At 35.4% G+C, this 18,286-nt stretch overlaps 1 protein-coding gene across 1 annotated transcript in view; it reads right to left on the reverse strand.

The window, feature by feature from the left end:
- The window catches only part of CFAP47 (cilia and flagella associated protein 47), a 261,353-nt gene that overhangs the window by 33,895 nt on the left and 209,172 nt on the right, over positions 1 to 18,286 (reverse strand). Inside the window, 2 exon segments of the mRNA XM_050976722.1 lie at positions 3,280 to 3,371; positions 4,006 to 4,165. Coding sequence (XP_050832679.1) covers positions 3,280 to 3,371; positions 4,006 to 4,165 — 252 coding nt within the window.

Below are 18,286 nucleotides of genomic sequence, written 5' to 3' on the forward strand. Positions count from 1 at the left end.
TGACCACATACATTTTAGTTTCAAGATCTGTAAGTCATTTTCACCAAAGTTACACCCAATGTTTCTTCAAAACTAACTCTGAAGTTAACATAAGGAATTAATGATCAATAATTTGGAACCATATTGTGGTGAATCAGTGTGCAGTGTTCAATAAAAGAAGAAGGAAACCCCTTTTTTATGTCATTTAATTTAGCTTCAACTTTCAGGCCTGGCACTTTATTTACTCTGCAAAAAAGATAATTACACAAGTTCAGGTAATTTCCTTTCTCGCTTGGTCTTTCCCTGTTTAACAGTGTGTAAGTAATTTCTAGAGATCTCAGAATTTCCATGAGGGAGAGTTACTCAAAAAGGTAAATGCACATCTTTTTTGTTTAAATGTATGAAGTTATATAATTCAGTTTTAAATCTATATTTAAAAATAGATAACATTCTCTGTATTCCACTAGTTTACCAAATGTTTCAGATTACTGTGTTCTATTCTACAATTCATCTTACTACCAAAATTGATTTTACATTTTCTTTTTCCAAAATGGCTAAATAATATTTATGATTAAAATTCAGAGATATCTAGGATTTGACTGGACAAGTCCCTGAGCAAGCTGCCCTTGAGCAGGTGGTTGAATTAGAGGACTCCCAGTGGTCCCCTTCAATTAAAATTGCTGTAGGCTTTTTTGATTTACATTCTACAAGAATTAAAAGAATATTCTGGATGACCCTCCATTTGTAATCACTTCTATAAGATAGCCAAGGTATCATCTACTTAACATGTACTACATGGGTTGTGACCACTGATCATTTTAATTGGTCTCATGAAATAGAAAGCCAAGTGACTTCTAGAAGTTTAAGTATATTAAGATGCAAATAAGAATGACCAAAGATGAACTCCTTAATATGCCAGCAAAGCAGCTTGGCTTTTTGACACAGAAACTTGCAGCCTCCATGCAATTCTAATAAATGTCTGCTTTTAGAGAGATGACAATACTCTTGATCTTTTTTTTTTTTTTAAGTAGATTTCTTGTTATTACCTGATTTGGATTTATGCCTTGCAATGTAAGTTTTCTAAATGCCCAATAATAACTGAAAACCATAGGCTTTCAGAATCAAGGTAGGAAAATTACATAAACACACTTACAAACACCTATTTCTGTTTTCTGGGACATTCTTGATAAACCTAGTTTTTCCTTGAGAAAAAAATATTAGCCCTACATAACACCCTGATGGCCAAAGAACTATATGATTCAAAATTAATTCAATGCATTTTTGTGTATTACAAACATTTATTGAACATAAACTAATGGATAACAGTTATAAATATGCTACAATTAGTTTTGCTGTTTTAAAAAAGCATTTAGGAATTTGAAATTAAGGGTGATAGTATGTGAGCTTCTATCATATACAGAAGTGAGGTCACTTAAGTATTCATGAATGCTAAACTTTAATTTTAATTCATAACTTAAATAGAAAGCATTGGGTCCTGCACTTGGGGCAGAACAACCCAGGCATTGCCCCAGGCTTGGGCAAAAATGGCTGGAAAGCTCCCCAGTGGAGAAGGACTTGGGGATGTTGAAAAATAGTCTGAACATGAGCTCAGATGTGCCCAGGTAGCCAAGAAGGCCAATGGAACTTGGCCTGGATCAGGAACAGCATGGCCAGCAGGAGCAGGGCAGGGACTGTCCCCCTGTCCTGGGCACTGGTGAGGCCACCTCGAGTGCTGTGTGCAGTTCTGGGCCCCTCAGTTCAGGAGGGACATTGAGGGGCAGGAGTGAGCTCAGAGAAGGACAGTGGAGCAAGAGTCTCGAGATTAGAAGAGTGACTGAGGGAGCTGGGGGTGTCTAGCCTGGAAAAAAGAAGGTCCAGGAGAGACCACCTCCACTTTTAGAACCACCTGGAAGGAGAGTGTGGCCAGGTGGGGTCAATCTCTTCTCCCAAGTAACAAGTGACAGGACAAGAGGAAATGACCTCAAGTTGTGCCAAGGGAGGTTTAGAGTGGGAAAAATTTCTTCATGGAAAATTTATATCATGGAAAGAGTGGTCAGGTGAGGGAACAAAGTGCCCAGAGAAATGGGGGAATCATCACACCTAAAAATATTCAGAAGCCACAGAGATGTGGTACTTAGGGACATGGTTAAGTGGTTACACGGAGTTGATGGTTGGACTCAATGATCTTAGAGGTTTTTTCCAACTTTAATGATTCTGTGATTTCAATGAAAGCAACAGCCCAATAAAAGGGAGATTTATCTTGAGGAGTGCCATTGAATTACACAACAGCTTTAAATAACACAACACCCACATTCATATACATGGTTCTAATGCTAATGAGACTCATTAAAGCCATCATTTTGGGCAACAGTTGATTACATGAAAGTATTCTGTTTCATTCCTTAAGGTATTAAAGTACAAATTAATGAGATGAAAGCTCTAATTAATACCACATCATTGGCATTTGTCTACAAGTAAAGAGTCCTTAAGCAATATAAATTAATGACAGTACAAATATCTATGTTTTTTCAGAAATTGTCCCTGTGTCTTAAAACATTTAATGTAGAAAGGTATTATATTCACTGATTCAATCCACAAAAAGTAAGCTGAATGGACAAGCTGGTATAGAATTGGTCCCACATTCACATTGAGCTGTAGTTTCAGGGTTATAGATTTTAAAAGCTGTTTACAGCTTCCTATTTCATAGCTCTGGAATTATTTCACACCTTAAAAATACAGATGGTCAAATATATAAGCACTTACTATCCCCAAAATAAGCAAGAAATCTCCAAGAATGTCTTAATCTTTTAATGCAAGTTTACTTCTAAAGAGCAAAGGGAAAACTTACTGCTGTTCACACTACTTTATGTTCTGGTTTTGTTGACGAGATCAAATTCAAGACAGAGAAGCAGCAAACATCTACTCCAATATTTTCCACCCTGTAGACTTCCAGAAGGGTGCTCTGGGTATGCAAGAAGTCTACCCTTAAGCCAGTCCTTTGCTCAGCTTACCTTCAGTTCTCAAACTCAGGATTAATTGGGATACTAAAGGGCACAGGCCGTAAGATTTACAACTGCCCCCAATTCCTTTTATCCACAATAAGAACAAAGTAATGATCTAGATTTGCTCTGGAAGTTAGAGAAGACTTTATTTTTAATAGGTGATTTTATCTTTTTTTCAAGATATAGCCAAGTACTGCTGCAAATTCTTGTGATCAAGCAGGTGAGACTATAACTGATTATTTGATGTTCTTAAATATTCTTAAATATATTGTTCAAGTTTTTTTCAAGCACTGCCTACCTGATTTCTGCTGTGGTGCTTCAGGTGTTCCATTAATGGGATACATCCAGAGTATTCCCTGAGTTTCCCCATTCTCTGCTACAATAACATTTCTAGAAAAATACAAGTATCATTTAGACAGCTGAAAATTCTGTTTCCAAAGTAATCTACAATTAAGAGTTGTTGGAAAGGTTAGACTCTAATCTGTTGTATGCTGTACTGCTAACCATATCTGAGAAAAATATGAAATAAAATCCAGCTAAATATATCAGCTATAAATTATATCAGCTATAACTTAAAACCACTTAGTGTATTCAAACATTATAGATCTGAAAACATTTGGCCTGATCTTCATTTTGTCAGGTTATGTTAACAGTGAGATAAGACTTCTGCAATTTATGAATTACATAAAAATATCAGGATAAGAATCATTATTATCCCAAATATACTGAAAAAACAGAGGTACCAAGAGCTTTCATTTGCTCAACATCCATAACTGCACCAGCAGCCAGTACTTTACATTTTCTTTATTTAAAGCAAGAATACACAGGTGTTAAAACAGACAGATATCTTCCCCTGAACCTGCATACTTTACAGGGTACATTAAAAGCTTTTGATGGATACCCACTGCCCTCAAAATCAGATACTGGACTGCCCTTGGGAGCCACACATGAATAGTCATTGGGATAAATGGTGATAGCATTGAGCATCTCAACTACTTTTTCCTTTCCTATTAGAATAAATTACCTTTTTAAGTCTGTATTTGATTCAGCAGTAACCTCATAAGGCCAGTTCTCACCGTTTTCCCTCATTACATGAATTATCACCACTGCTTTATAAATTTTCATTTCAGCTGGCATGAATAACACAGGGATTTCCAGCTTTTCTTTTGGAGTTAATCGGATTCCTGCAAGATGGAACAGATTGTTTTGGTATTTTGGAAGTTTTCAAAATATTTTCTATCATTTTACTCATATCTTTCCCATTTTCTTTTTTAATCACTGTTACTTTTTATCATATTGTATGGTTGTCCCCTACCTTTGCTACAAAAAAACACCTCAAAACAAAACCACAATTAAGTGAATGTCCCACATTTAATATTCAGAGATCATGTGTAACACATGCATGTCAATCCCATGATTTTGTAGGCCCTAAGTCATGTTTTTTCAGCTGTGAGTTACATCTGTGAATAACACTGCATTAAAAAGATCAATCCAAAAACAAATGCTCACATTCAAGACAACTATAATATATTTAAAAGAACCTTCATTATTAATATTATACAAGCCATGCCTTTTCCATATGATTTTTTATCTGATTGATTTTGCTGTTTAAAAGAAAAAAAAAAACAAAAAAAACCTTATGTTATCTGTAATGAAGGTAGCCTGTTATTTTCAATCTTTAAGGGCCTTTTTCCAATGACTTGCCAGTCTGCCAAAGTGTCAGACCATCTACCTCATCTATTTCAGAAATAATCGAAAGATGACACAGAGTAGAACAAGTGAATCAGTCTTTTAACTACAAAGCTCTTTGTTTGAAAAGAATTCTTGGTATTTGCAGGAAATGACACCTCAGGGTTAGGGTTTAGCTTTAATTCTATCTGCAGAAATTCTTCTTAGTTATGTGTAACTGCTTCTACATTAGGCTTTGAATCAGTTTTGGTGATAATATTTCACACTTTCTATAATGAATAGAAGCTGATGCAGGTCTGTGGGTATCACTCCCTGAGAATGACTGGACATGCAGCACCCTCCTGGGGATTGCTTCTTTGATCACCACCAGTGGCTTCATGCTCAAAAGATGTCAGCAAGAAAACTTCACCTGGTGCTCCAAATGGTCACCTTCCTCCAGCCAAAATCCCTCAAGGGTGAAGACCTCAGGGCTGAGAGTTGTAGAAGAATGGGTGGCAGGGAATTGTGATGCAGTCTTGGGAAGGATGAAATGGAAAAAAAAGGTGGATGCAGAGAAGTTTGGGAATGAAGGTGGAAGTGTTGGAAGACTAAGTAAAATTATGTCAGACAGGAATACAGAAATGGCCAGAAAGAAAAAAAAGTTCAAGTCACATCAGGGAAGGAGAGAGGGGTTTGAAAAACCCTCCAAAACACAGAACACGAGTCTGGACTCCTCCTCTGCACTCTCCCTACCAGCATTTAATGATAAAGTCTATTGGTGATAAGGTTTTTGCTAGAAACACTCTTAAATGAATATAAACAAACCAAATTAAGATGGGAAAATAAATTTTTAATTAGGAAAGTTTTGAATATTTAAAACCACACAACTCTGCAGGTTTTTTACCTCTCCCAGTTAAAAAGGCCTCACAACATCAAATACAGACCACTGCCTCACTTTATTACAAATGGGAAAAGCCTTAGGAAGTTCTTACCAAAACATATCTGAATTTCTGTGTGTAAGAGGTTTATCATATACTAATTATGAGAATTAACCAGCTGATTTGCATTTGTAATTGCTTAATTCTTGTGTATTTGTAGGAGTTCATCATGGCAAGAGCAATATGATTTTGAAATAATTACCTGAAAAGTTTTGTATCATGAAAGAGCTTAAAAATATCCTAATTAAAAATCCATTAAAATGTTAATATCGAAATAAAAAAACAAACTATTTTTTTCTCATTTTGATAAAGACTTAAGATTTTCCTTTAGATTTTTGAGGCACTATCTATCAAGCCCATACCCAAATTTAAAAGATATACTACATATACATGTATTATTGGCAACTACATGGTCAAAGTGAAAATCTTTAAAAATTAGCAACTCATTTTTAATCCAATATCTGAAATAAATAAGCTGATATCAGGCATAGTTGCAATACTCCTGAAGACATCTGAACTGGCATCCACCCCTCTGGATCACAAACCCACTCCAGCACTGCCACACTCTCTCCCCCAGCGAGATAAGAGTCAGCTCTCTGCTGGGATTTGCTCACTTTGAGCTTACTCTGATCTAGTTAAGACAAAGGCATGTAATGTCTTTAAAACAGAAGATTATACTTCAGGATATATTTGCAATTAGATTGCCTTAAATCCACACATACATCGACACCAAAATAAACACTTTGTAACACCATTACAGCACATCCTCAAGTTTCATTTGCAAAGCTTTTAACAGATGGCAAATAGAACAGACTGTAAACTTATAACTAGTTATATACATCACATTACATATTTTGAATTGTAGCTTAATGATGTCTGTTACAGGACAGAGCCCCTTGGGTTTTTAAAATAAATTTTAATACAGAATCCATATGATAGTATTCTGGGTCATTCTGGCAGAAAATTGGATATTAAAGATCATGAAAAGACAAATTTTATAATATTGCCATTGAAAGAGATTTTAATCACATTTTTAATAAAAAAATCTTCTTAATAGAAGACTTTCCTAATAATAGTAATCTTTATATCACCAGGCTTGCCTGTAGGTGTCAACTAACCAACCGATCATTAACTGCTAATACAGATTTATTTCATTATGATTTTGGCTAGTTAATAAGATAGATAAAATAGGCATAATGGCAAATATAATTTGCTTTTATTTTTTCTTTCCCACTTAGAGAATGTGGGCTAGCACACAGAAAATAGCTCTGTGTACAACTTTAATAAAAATCAGTGTCACCTGCTCCTACTTGCCTGGGACCTCAAGTACTCTGCCAGGGATACCAAAAAACTGATATCAATGGCTGATCCCTTGCCTTTGTGCAATTAATTTACTGTAATGAATATCCTCAAATTCTGTGTAAGAAATCCACAGCAAGTCCTTTTTCTGAATACAGGTACATCACATTTGATAAAAAGCTTTGGGACAGATTTTGATAATACCTCACTCTTCTTTCACTGTCCTACAGCCATTAGGAAACAATTACATTTAGCAGAGTAAGCTCACTGACCCATTAAAGACTGAAGGCATCTGACCCAAACCAAGGACTGCAATTTGAGTCAACAGACTAACAAAAAAAGTGTGTGGAGCTCTGCACCCTCCCTCATTTCATTTTTAGGTAACCTTTTGTTAAGCCTTGCCTCTAGCCTCCCCAGAGGCTGCTGGAGAACACTGATTCTGTAAGGGATTCCTCAGGCACTGAGCCTAGAACTCAGAACTGGATTAGATAATAAATCAAAATGAGTCTATTTCAAATTCCTGGCTACAATTCTTTGGGACACTGCACTGTGGTTGAGTTCTGTGTAACTTTTGTGTCAGCCCTAGAAAGCTCAGCACTGTGAGAGCTAAAATTCAAGCAGCAGTGGATGCCAATAGCTGGGATGTTATTTGGAAGGAATACAGATGGGTAACAATGCTTTTTTTGCCTCTACAGTAGATTAGGAAAAAATGTTAAGAGCAAGCATACCAGGCAGTGCCATGGTAATAAAACAGTGATGGCCAGGAACAAAATATTCTGCAATATGTCATCCTCTCATTGAACTTCAGCCTAAAGCCATGTATTTTTCATATTAGTAAGGTGCTTTGCAAGTAGATTTTCTAGATGTTGAAGTGCATCTCCCTGATTCACTGCTCTTAATTCTGTAGCATCTGAGTGCCTCCCATTGATTTTTCCCAGAAGAAGAGCACTCAGTTCAGTCTCTTTTAATTGAAAAAGAGAGATGAGGCAGAGCTCAGAATATCTTGTTGAAGTCTCATAGAGAATCATTTAGGAGGGGATATTTTTATTTGTTTGTTTGTTTCCTTGATAGTTTCTCCATTAAAATTACTATAGCAGCATTTTGATTAAACCCACAAACAGCTCTGCTAAAATTAGCACTGGCCATGTAAATGTCAACTCACTATAATTAGGTCTGTTTTCTCCTATTATCCTCAGAATCTGGAAAGGGCAACCTCCAAAACATTCATACACAGCAGCTGCTGCTGGGGCATTATTGCTAATTTCTTCTCAAGGAACTCATGCAGAAAAGAATTGATATCAGATAGCAAAGAGTGAGCTATTGCAAGTACACTAGTATCCAAAAAATGCATTGAAAAAATCAGAACTAGGTATTCATTTCTTTTATCTGCTAGAAGAGAAAAAGTCCTAGTTCACATATGAAAACTAAGATCTTTTATAGCACCTCTCTCAGAAGTGTCTCACTGCTAAACCCCAAGAGTCTAATAAAGAACAGACAATATTTCTACCTTGACTCTTATTAAGGGTGGGTCCATTTTTGTTTGCATCTTTTTCTTTTTTTTTAGTGCTTCCAATGAGGCTGCTTGAATTTTTCATTCCTGTTCATTAAAACATGATCACAATTCCTTGTTATGGACTCCAATTAAAAAACTGTGAGAGCAGCAGCCTGTTAGTTTTGCTACATCAGTATTATAATTATTTGGTCTCAATGAGTAAATAAAAATAAAATTTTCTGAATTGGCAGTCATCATACAACAGCCAACAGCCTCCATCTGTGGAGATATTCAGAATTTGAGTGGACATGGTCCTGGACACCTGATGGAGATGACTCTGCCTGAGCCACAGAGGGTTTGGATGGACAAGATGATCTCAAGAGGTTCCTTACCACCTAAACAGTTCTGTGCTTCTGGAATTCTGAGGTCAAGATAGATCAACAGGCTTTGTCTTGCTTCTGTTTTTAAGAATTCACATAAAATGCACCCTTGTTTGCAAAACCAGACACAGATACTTTTCTCAGTGAATTGCAGGTGATATGATAAACAGTGAACCATACAAAGGGAAAGCACAAAGGCAAGAACAAGACATCACCCTGACATAACAATTAGATTTTGGGTGCAGTTAAAGGCAAAGAAGCAGAATACTTCTACTTGCATCTTCTCTGGGACAAATAAAATGGAACATAATGCACTTCAAGGTATTTCAAGTCACACACAAATAATTAAGTAAAAGATCTAACAAAATAACCATGAAAAATGCCAAAAATTAAATTTTCTGCATCCCATGTTTTATTATTTACATCATCATTTTCCTTCCTTCAGTAAAGTTCATTTAGGTAAGCGGGATGCAAGAGAGACTCCTTTCACAGATGGTCCACAATGACTGCATTTCTTGGGGACTCTGCTTCATGAATTATGGATACCTTTACCAAGAGGTAGAGTTGTTTTTTTTCCCTTTCCTCTGGCAGTTTCACAAAATCCCAGAATACCTGAAGCTGGAATGGACCTCTGACAGACAAATGGTCCAATACCTCTCTCCCAGCAGAGTCACCTACCTGGACCACATCCAAAAAGGCTTCAGACATCTCCAAGGATGGAGACTCCATGATTTTTCTGGGCAACCTGTTCCAGTGCTCAATCTTCCTCACAGTAAAAAAGGCATTCCCTTTGCTCAGATGAGAATTTCTGTGTTGCCTGTCACTGGGCACCACTGAAAAATTCCTTTTTCCATCCTTTTTGCACCCTCCCTTCTGGTACTTATACAGAATAATAAAATCCCTCTGAGCTGATTAATTACTCAGTTGTAAAAGTTAAGTAATGAATATGCAGCTCAGATGCTAATAAACAATTTCACAAATGACTGGTTAAAATTTTATAAGTTGCTTTAAGAAAGACATGGCACAAATAAAGGCTTCACAACATCACTACCATAAGCACACAACAAAATGTATTAGAGCATGTTTATAAGATTTGTTTACCATTTTATGGATCTTGTATTAATACAATTTTCCATACTTCTGGCAGAGACTTTCTGGATTACTTAATTAAGATTTTTCATTTAGAATAATTTCTTTCTGGTACAAAATAATGGATACAAGTTAAACACTTGCTATTTAGATTAAAATAAATGGATTGAGAACAGGGCTCAGTAATTAAAAATGTTGTTTCATTTAACGCAATTTATTTTGTTTTTAAATGAAGCATGTCTGAAAGGCCAAGTACAAAGTTTTCCTTCCATTTATAAAATTATCCTTCTCTAACTAATAGCTTATATTGCAGTTTCAGTAAAAATCAAACCAATTATTTTGACAGATATTATATTTTGACCTATTACAATTATTTATTGTTGAAGTGCAGTAACAACTATGCTTAAAACGGTCAAATACGGAGGAAAAAAATGTTGCCAAGTAGAGTAATTCATTTCTCTGCTGACAACCAAAACAAGCAAAATCATACTTAAGATCTTTAACTCTGAGAAAAATTTTAAAAATACATGTGAAAGCAATCATGAAAGTCACATTCTCTTATTGAGACTAAAATAACGTTTTTAAAACTTTAATATAAAATCACCACTTAATACATTTCACAAGAAAGTCTCCATCATTTCCCAAACACATCTGATTATAAATTTTGATGTAATAATTTTCTGCAGTAATACATGCAGAAAATCATGTAAAAACCTGATTTTTAAATCATGTAAAAACCTAAACTGATTTATCATAGATCACCTCTGTCTCTGAACTCTGAACCTGCTTTTTTCTCTGAACTCTGATACTTGCAGCTTTGACTTTGGGTAGTTATTACAGACCTGTCTAAAAATCAAACAGAAAATGGACCCACATTCATATAGGTGCCACATTTCATTTTATTTTTAATCTCTGCTGTCACCTTATGCCCTTGTCTTGACACTATGGGGTATCTTTGCAATTTTCCTTCAGGGGTGCTGGGGTGATGGGCTTGGGGTTCATTTGACAGAAATCCAGTTGGGCAGCACATCAGGAAAGCCACATCCAATTGAAGGACATGAGAACAGTAAGGAAGCAAGGCTGAACTGAGCAACACGAGGCAAATTTCATAGAAGGAAAATCATTGTAAAGCCAGGGAATAGTTCAGCAACAGGGATGGGAAAATGAACATACAAAGCACTTTTGAGGAACCAGCAAAAGGGTAACAGGCATAGACAGTAACCTGCAAAAAGAAGCCATGGCAGACAGAGAGCAGATGTGTGGAGAAGGCCAGACTATTAGATTCGAGTTATTTGGCAGAGGCAATGCCAAAGAGGTAAGAGTAAGGAGTGAAGACTAATCAAGAATGAAATTAGTAAGTTTACTGTTTATCCTATGGTCCAACACTTGTTTTAAAATCATGGTATACTGACAGTTTCTCTTGTTTTCTCCTTCCAAATCTATTTTTTTCTCCAATAATCTGAGAGTCGGTAGATCTACCCCATCCTCCTTTGACCAGTTCATCTATTTAAAAATTGTTTATCATCCTCATTTTCCTGATGACAATTTTACATTGATAAAACTCTGTAGATCATTCTGGCATCGAAAATCTAAATGTCTGCAACATAGTAATGTCTCAGATCCAGAGTCACTGAAAGCAGGAGACAAACTTCAAGGATGAAGAAAAAGATGCAAATCCTCTTCCAAATCAGCACTGTAAAAGATGCAATACTACACATCTTCTCTGAGTGATTCTATTTGTGACAGACTAAACAATAGAAAAGTAAAAACTCAGTTATGTGAGCTCAATTTTCCTTTCTTAAGCTAAATATTCATTTTAGTTCTGCACACTTGTAAGTATAATTGGCATTCTCAGGAGAGATTAATTGATAAGTAGTTATATAGGAGAAAGACCATAAGCTCAGTGTGGATGGAGAGTGCTGAGCTGAGTGGAGAGATAAGATGGCCATATTTTTTTAACAATAGGATCTTACATTCTCTACTTCATTAATAGAAAATCTACTCATCTCACTCAACCTCTCTTGCCCCTCTGCTACAGTTTGTTAGTTGTGTTCTGTGTACAAAAAACACTCTGCAAGCACAGCCTGCCTGCCATCTCAACAAAGTAGTAAGTTACTACACAAATATTTCGAAAATGCAAGAGCCACACAAGAAATGGCATATGCTTCTTAAACAAATGTGACTTTCAATTTAGTGCCCAGCAACTAAAAACACCACCAAACCTTGTCTCTCTTAAAAAAAGTTCATGTTACCCTAAGATAAACAACTAGCAAGTAAATTACAACAATGAATGACAACTTCCCTATATCTTAATCTTTTCCTGGATTGAAACATACACAAAAGTGTCTTGAGTTCATGCCTGAAAGGAAACTGTAATTGCCTCAGTTCAGATGTAATTGAATTTCTGACATATGTCAAATATCTGATTACTTCTGACACATCTGTTTTTACTTCCACTTTAAACTTCACGGATATAGGTGTCTCTTAATCTGATCTCTGAAAGCACAGTCAAATTCTGAAGCTATGGCAGATTTTCATCAAAATCTGCAAAATGTTGTGAAATCACTAATGACACCAGTGTTGTTACATCCTTCTACTTCTTACATGCAACCAAAAATTGTACTGGTTGCTACAAGTATTCAGAAGATATATCACACTTCATACAGCAGACATGACTGGAAACAGTGTGACTGTGAGTCATATATATATATATACATAGAGAGAGAGAGAGAGAGAGAGAGAGAGAGAGAGAGAGAGTGTGAGTTATGCATTTTCATAATTCTGGTAAGTACACTCTTCATCATTTGAGGTTTTACACATTTCTGTAGTACGGCAGAATTGATTTCTGCCTTTTTTTTTTTGTCTTTTCATACTAAAGAAAATAAAGATGGTAAGAAGAATCCCTATTTAAAAGTATTGTTTGCCCATTAATTTGACTTGTGTCATAAAACAGTAGTTCAGTGAATGACAGAGCCCACAATATGCAACATGTATTTCATAGCTATAAACAACAGTGTTGTTGCAAGTGGACTAACAATAACTTCTTCTTAGCCTATCAAATGAAACAAATATTTTTATTGTACTTTTTTATCCTTTTGACCCACTCTTCTTTGTGTGCAACATGCTAAAATCAAACATGTGGCAATGCCAGCCTCAATGTTAAACCATGACACATGTCAGCAGATAATCTCCAGATTCAAAAATTTTGAAGAAAAGAGTTACATTTATTATTCCATCTGAAAATAAATCAGCCTTAAATGAGAATATATATATCAAGCTCCTACTTACAAAGAAGAAGAGCAAATAAAATGCAAAAGAAAATTATTTAATTTCATTAAAAATCCCTAGGCAGAGCACCAGTTTTAGAGCTGGAGGTTCAGTCTTTAACTATTCTAAAAGTTGACTCCTTAAGTGAAACTTTTCTCCTATTCACAGTCTTTCAGCTAGAGTTCTTTGTCCTTGTCCTTACAGGTAAAATAGCCAAAGGTCAGCCAGGATATTGTTGCAATGCAACTGAAGCATTTGGGGCTTAGCTGGGAGCTGATGTCTTCAGAGAATGTGGAATTCACACAGAAATAGCCTAAGACTCTAAGAACAGCCACAGACAACTTGGTATTTAAACCAAGCACTCTTCTCTTCCTAATGCCAGTTACAAGTTCAAGATGTTTCTTGTGGTCTATGGAAGTGAAAAGGAAAAGAAAAAAATCATGGGCTCTGAAAACAAGATTGCAGGACTCAATTCATAAAATTTTATGTAGGAATAGAAAATGCCTGAGAACAGAAGAAGACCCCTCATTTTTTTTTCTATTTATTAGGGTGTCATTTTGATTACTTCCTTGGTGAGGAGAAAATGCAGTCAAAAAATAGCCTGGATGTCCCTGCTGTTGGATTTTATCTTCTTTTTAGGAATGAGTACTGACTTGACTGCAGTGGCCTCATACAGAGGCCAGCAATCATACCTCTAGGATGACAATTTAGAGAATACATCATATGTTCTGACTGCTCTCATTGACATGCAAAACCTGCTCCAGAGTTTATCAAGACCATCACAAGAACAATAATTTGTCCCTAGAGGAAGCACAGAAAAAAAACCATCACCAATATTCTCTAGCAAGAAACTCTGTTGAGCTGTCAAGTGCCTTTCTACTTCAGTGATATTTTTTATTTTTATGGAAAAACTAGTAACTCACATTGACTTGTTCTTTTTTTAACAAGTAATGATTTCTGACAGACTCCATTTTTTCAAACTCTGAAAATTCACATGTCTACAGAATATCATCTTTTATTGTCAATGCAATCTCACATGCTGGTTATGTACTTTCCTGCTACTCAATCATTACACCATGTTAGGACACATCAGTTTAGAAATATCCAGAAATATTTTAACCCTGCTACAAAGATCTGGGAGATGCTGGATCAGTGATGTGACACATGGCTACTCACCTGTCAGACTCAGGTAGAGCTACAGATCATATCTGAATTTCATTATGACTTCATTCAAGTAACACAATATTTTATCCCTTGAATTTCTGTGGTTAATATGATAATTACTACAATTCCCCTGGTCCCCTGAGGGGCAGTTGAAATGCAGTATGAGTTTCCAGCAATAAGGACAATTGGCAGCTCATGGCTGGGGACTGTGCATTGATTCCTGTTGTGTGAACAAGGTTAAAATCACCCCTGCAGCTGTAATTTAGAGCAAACAGTAATCAAACATCCAACAAATATATGAGCTGCTGACCTCTGAAATTCAGAGATTGATATAAAAGGATATACTTGAGGGCCTTATGAAAAAGAACAGAATGTTTAGAAGCAAATGTGTAGGAATTTAACTAGATTACAAAAAACAAGTAAAATTAGGCTTAGAAGTGGGAATTAATATTAAGATATTCTGGAAGGGATCAAGGACCCAAATTACTTGACAGTGTCAGGATGATTCTGAATCAGACAGAAGACAGGCTTTGGATGACTCAATGGTAATGGGGAGCTGCAGTGTTTCTGAAGAGGGGTGGCTGCTGCAGATCCTCTCTGTACCTCTCTGTGAATCCAGAAATGGAAACCATTTGGTCTCCAATGGAAACCAAATGATGCCCTATCAGCCACAATTCAGAAGGCAAGATGACTACTTCATTTTCACACAAAATACAAAACAAAAAGTCTAAAATTTAGTTTTTACTTAGTCTTTTTGCACAAACTGTTTGAGTTCCCAGTAAGAGACCAGTTTTCGTTAGATCAGGAAGGAAGAAAACTGATACTTTCTGATTCTTTTCTAAAACTTAGCTAAAATATAGCCAGAGATATAACTAAAATACCTTTCTGGAATGGAAAGGAGACATTTTAGGTCAGTAACTGTAACCTCCTCTGACAATAACTTGTGGTGAGAAAACTGGGAATGAAAATTTTCGTGCAAGTAACTTAATCAAGAACAAACATTTTAAATCTGTCAAAACAAGAAGCTGCCAGCCTTGAAATCTAAGCCATTTTTTTCTCTCCATATGGTTTAGTCTCTAAAGCAGCTCAAGGCACAAGTGATTTGCAGCCAAACACTGAACAAATGTAGGGACAAATGCATTTCCCAACAGCTGTTTGACATAGGTGTGAACTGCAGAAAAGGTAGAGGAAAAAAATCCTGTGTGTAAAGATGACAAGGAACAGATCTTTAGAAACTGTCATTTGGTATCAATCTACAGGAAAAAAAAAAAAAGAAAGTTTATGTTCTGATACTTGGCAGCAAGGAGTTGGAGAATAGTAGAAAAAATGAGTCAAAAAAATAGCAGGTAATTTTCCTAGAATCTATAGCTTTTTCTGGTTGAACATATGGGATCATAAATTTAATTTAATTTTTAGATATATTCCATTTCTATATAGACTAATGACCAACAAACTTAAAATGCTGATTCTTGAGAGACACTATGTTACAATGGTAAAGAAAAGAAAGCTTGTACAGTTTCTAGTTATTGATGGTACTTGACTTCTTGACCCTGTTTCCATCCTGATGTAGTAAAAAAAATAAGAAAAATATAATAGAAATTCTGAAAACGTTAATTCAGAAACTTCAAAGTACTTTTTTTCACTTTTTGCTTCATATTACTAAAGCATGTTTAAAACATATTTGATTATTCAGAACTCTGCAGACATCTTTTTTTTGCTTCTTTACAGCTAAACATTTCAGTCATTACAACCACCTAACTTGAGTTAAATACATAGAAAGAACTCATTTGAAAAAATCAAGGTTCAGTCTCAATAACTCTTCTTGAACAAGAGAATTTAATTAGGAAAAAACCTCAGCCACTTGATTTAGAACTTGTCAACAACAGTGAATCCTCCACGTTTCATTGAGAATTGTTCTGAGAGTTAATTAAGCTCATTGTTAAAAATAGGTTTCACTTTTAATTTGTCTCCTGAATAACACTGACTTGTTTTCAGTCCCTGCTTTTTTCTGTGACACTGAATGCTTCATCACCAACATTCTGCTTTTTAGAGAGACAGGACAAACAAATTGCCACCAAAATTCTCTTTGGTCAGTTAAGTAATTAAGAATCACTGAGTCTCTCCCTCTCATCTTGAATCATTTAGACATGCTTTCATTCCAAAGATGAACAACAACTGCAGAAGGCAACCCAGGCTAATTAACATTGTATATCAAATAGAAGGACCCTAGAAGTAAATAGGCTTCAAGAAGCTGGAAAAAACCCCTGCATTTCTTCAATCAATGAGATTGGCATCAGAAAGTAGAGGTACCAGAAAGCAGGAAAAAAGGCATTTCCACTTAATTCATAGTTGAGAGAATTTGGTAAATCTATAGATCAAAGAAAGAAAAATGACACAAGAATTATTTCTTGATTTGTAAAAGGGATAAATCAGTAAGAAGAAAAGATTAACAGGATACAGCTTGTGATTTTTTATTTGAAAGGATGTAAAGCAAGCTGAAAAAATAAGGATTATCCAAAATTTCCTCAACAGCTACTGACAAGCTATTATATTGTCTAGTGTCATGTACTATTATGTGTGATAAAGCTGATTTGTTGTTTGTGCATGTAGAAAACACATTGTTGACACAGGTCTGAAAAACAGTTATTTTCAGCAATCAAATTCTTATTTTCCTATTGAATGGAAAAGAGAAAATTCTATACAATGGCTAGAAAAACAGAAAATCAAACAGCCTCTAAGAGGATGGCATGCAATTCAAGTTTTGGGCTCTGCTGGTAGTATGTAGCAGAGGTAATAAAAAAGGTAACAAACCTCAGGGGTTAGCTGAAATTACTGGCACTTATTGTGAAAAAGGCAATGCTACCTGTAATTAATAGATATCAATCTTTATGGGCATATAATCTTTGTTTTATCTTAGTATCTTTCTGAAAGAGAAAATTACTTAATTTATAAGGGATTTTCAGTGCTTGTGAAGAAATCAGATAAAAGACAATTCAACATCAAAAACTATTGCAATACTATAGCTTTTCCCTTGTGTAAAAAATATTCTTGTAACACAAGCAGGCAAACAAGGCAATCAAAAATCATGATTTCCATTCTTTAAGTTCATCTTTTCCAAAAAAAACCCTCTCAAGTTAACTACACTGAATTTAACACCTTAAAGAGGCAGTTAATAGCTCAAATTTAGAGATAAAAGAAACAGTCACATCATGAAATTTCACAGATCTCTTGATGGCTGCATGGGATAATTTTCATTCTACATCTCCTTTTGGACTTAGTATAAAAATTTTCTTTCCCCATGCTCCACCAAATGATTATGAGAAAGAGATTCTTCTTACCTTTCAAGCGTCTGGGTTTTATTTTGAAGCAACGATGACTTTAGTAAGGGAAAATCTTTATTACACTTATATTACCACTGTTTCTCTGGTTTAAAATGAATAAAATGCTAAATTCCTTCTCTCAAGCAAGAGAAGATTTGTGAAAATAAAATTAAGTACCTTAACAAGATGTGAACGCAGAAAGTACTTAAGGTTCAGTCAACTTTCATCACCCATATAAATTTCAGAGGTTTTAACTATTTTTGCCAACACAGATTTTACCTAATGTAGTGTATTAACAGTAAAAAGAGTAAATTCCTTGAACATCAACTACTGCATGGTAAAAATAATGTCCTAGCAAGAAGAGTCTGAGAAAGTAAAACCTTCTTCCAATGCTCTTATGAGTCTTTAAATTACTGTGCAAAGAAGTAAGCTTAACTTCCCTCCATTCAAGAGATGATACTAGACCAAGTATGTGATACTAGACAATGAGTGCAATAAAGTATCTTATGTACATGGTTAAGATAAACTTTGATGTTCAATGAAGAATTTTGTGCTGCATGCTTCAGTGGCTGTGAGGTATTATTCCTTCACACAGTAAGGAATCACAAACACTTTTCAGCTATTTGCTAAGTCCTGGTTCTGCATTTCTCCAAGAACACACAAAGGATGTTCAGCACTTAATACTGAA

Source organism: Serinus canaria, chromosome 1 (assembly GCF_022539315.1).
Source record: "Serinus canaria isolate serCan28SL12 chromosome 1, serCan2020, whole genome shotgun sequence".
Lineage (NCBI taxonomy): Eukaryota > Metazoa > Chordata > Aves > Passeriformes > Fringillidae > Serinus > Serinus canaria.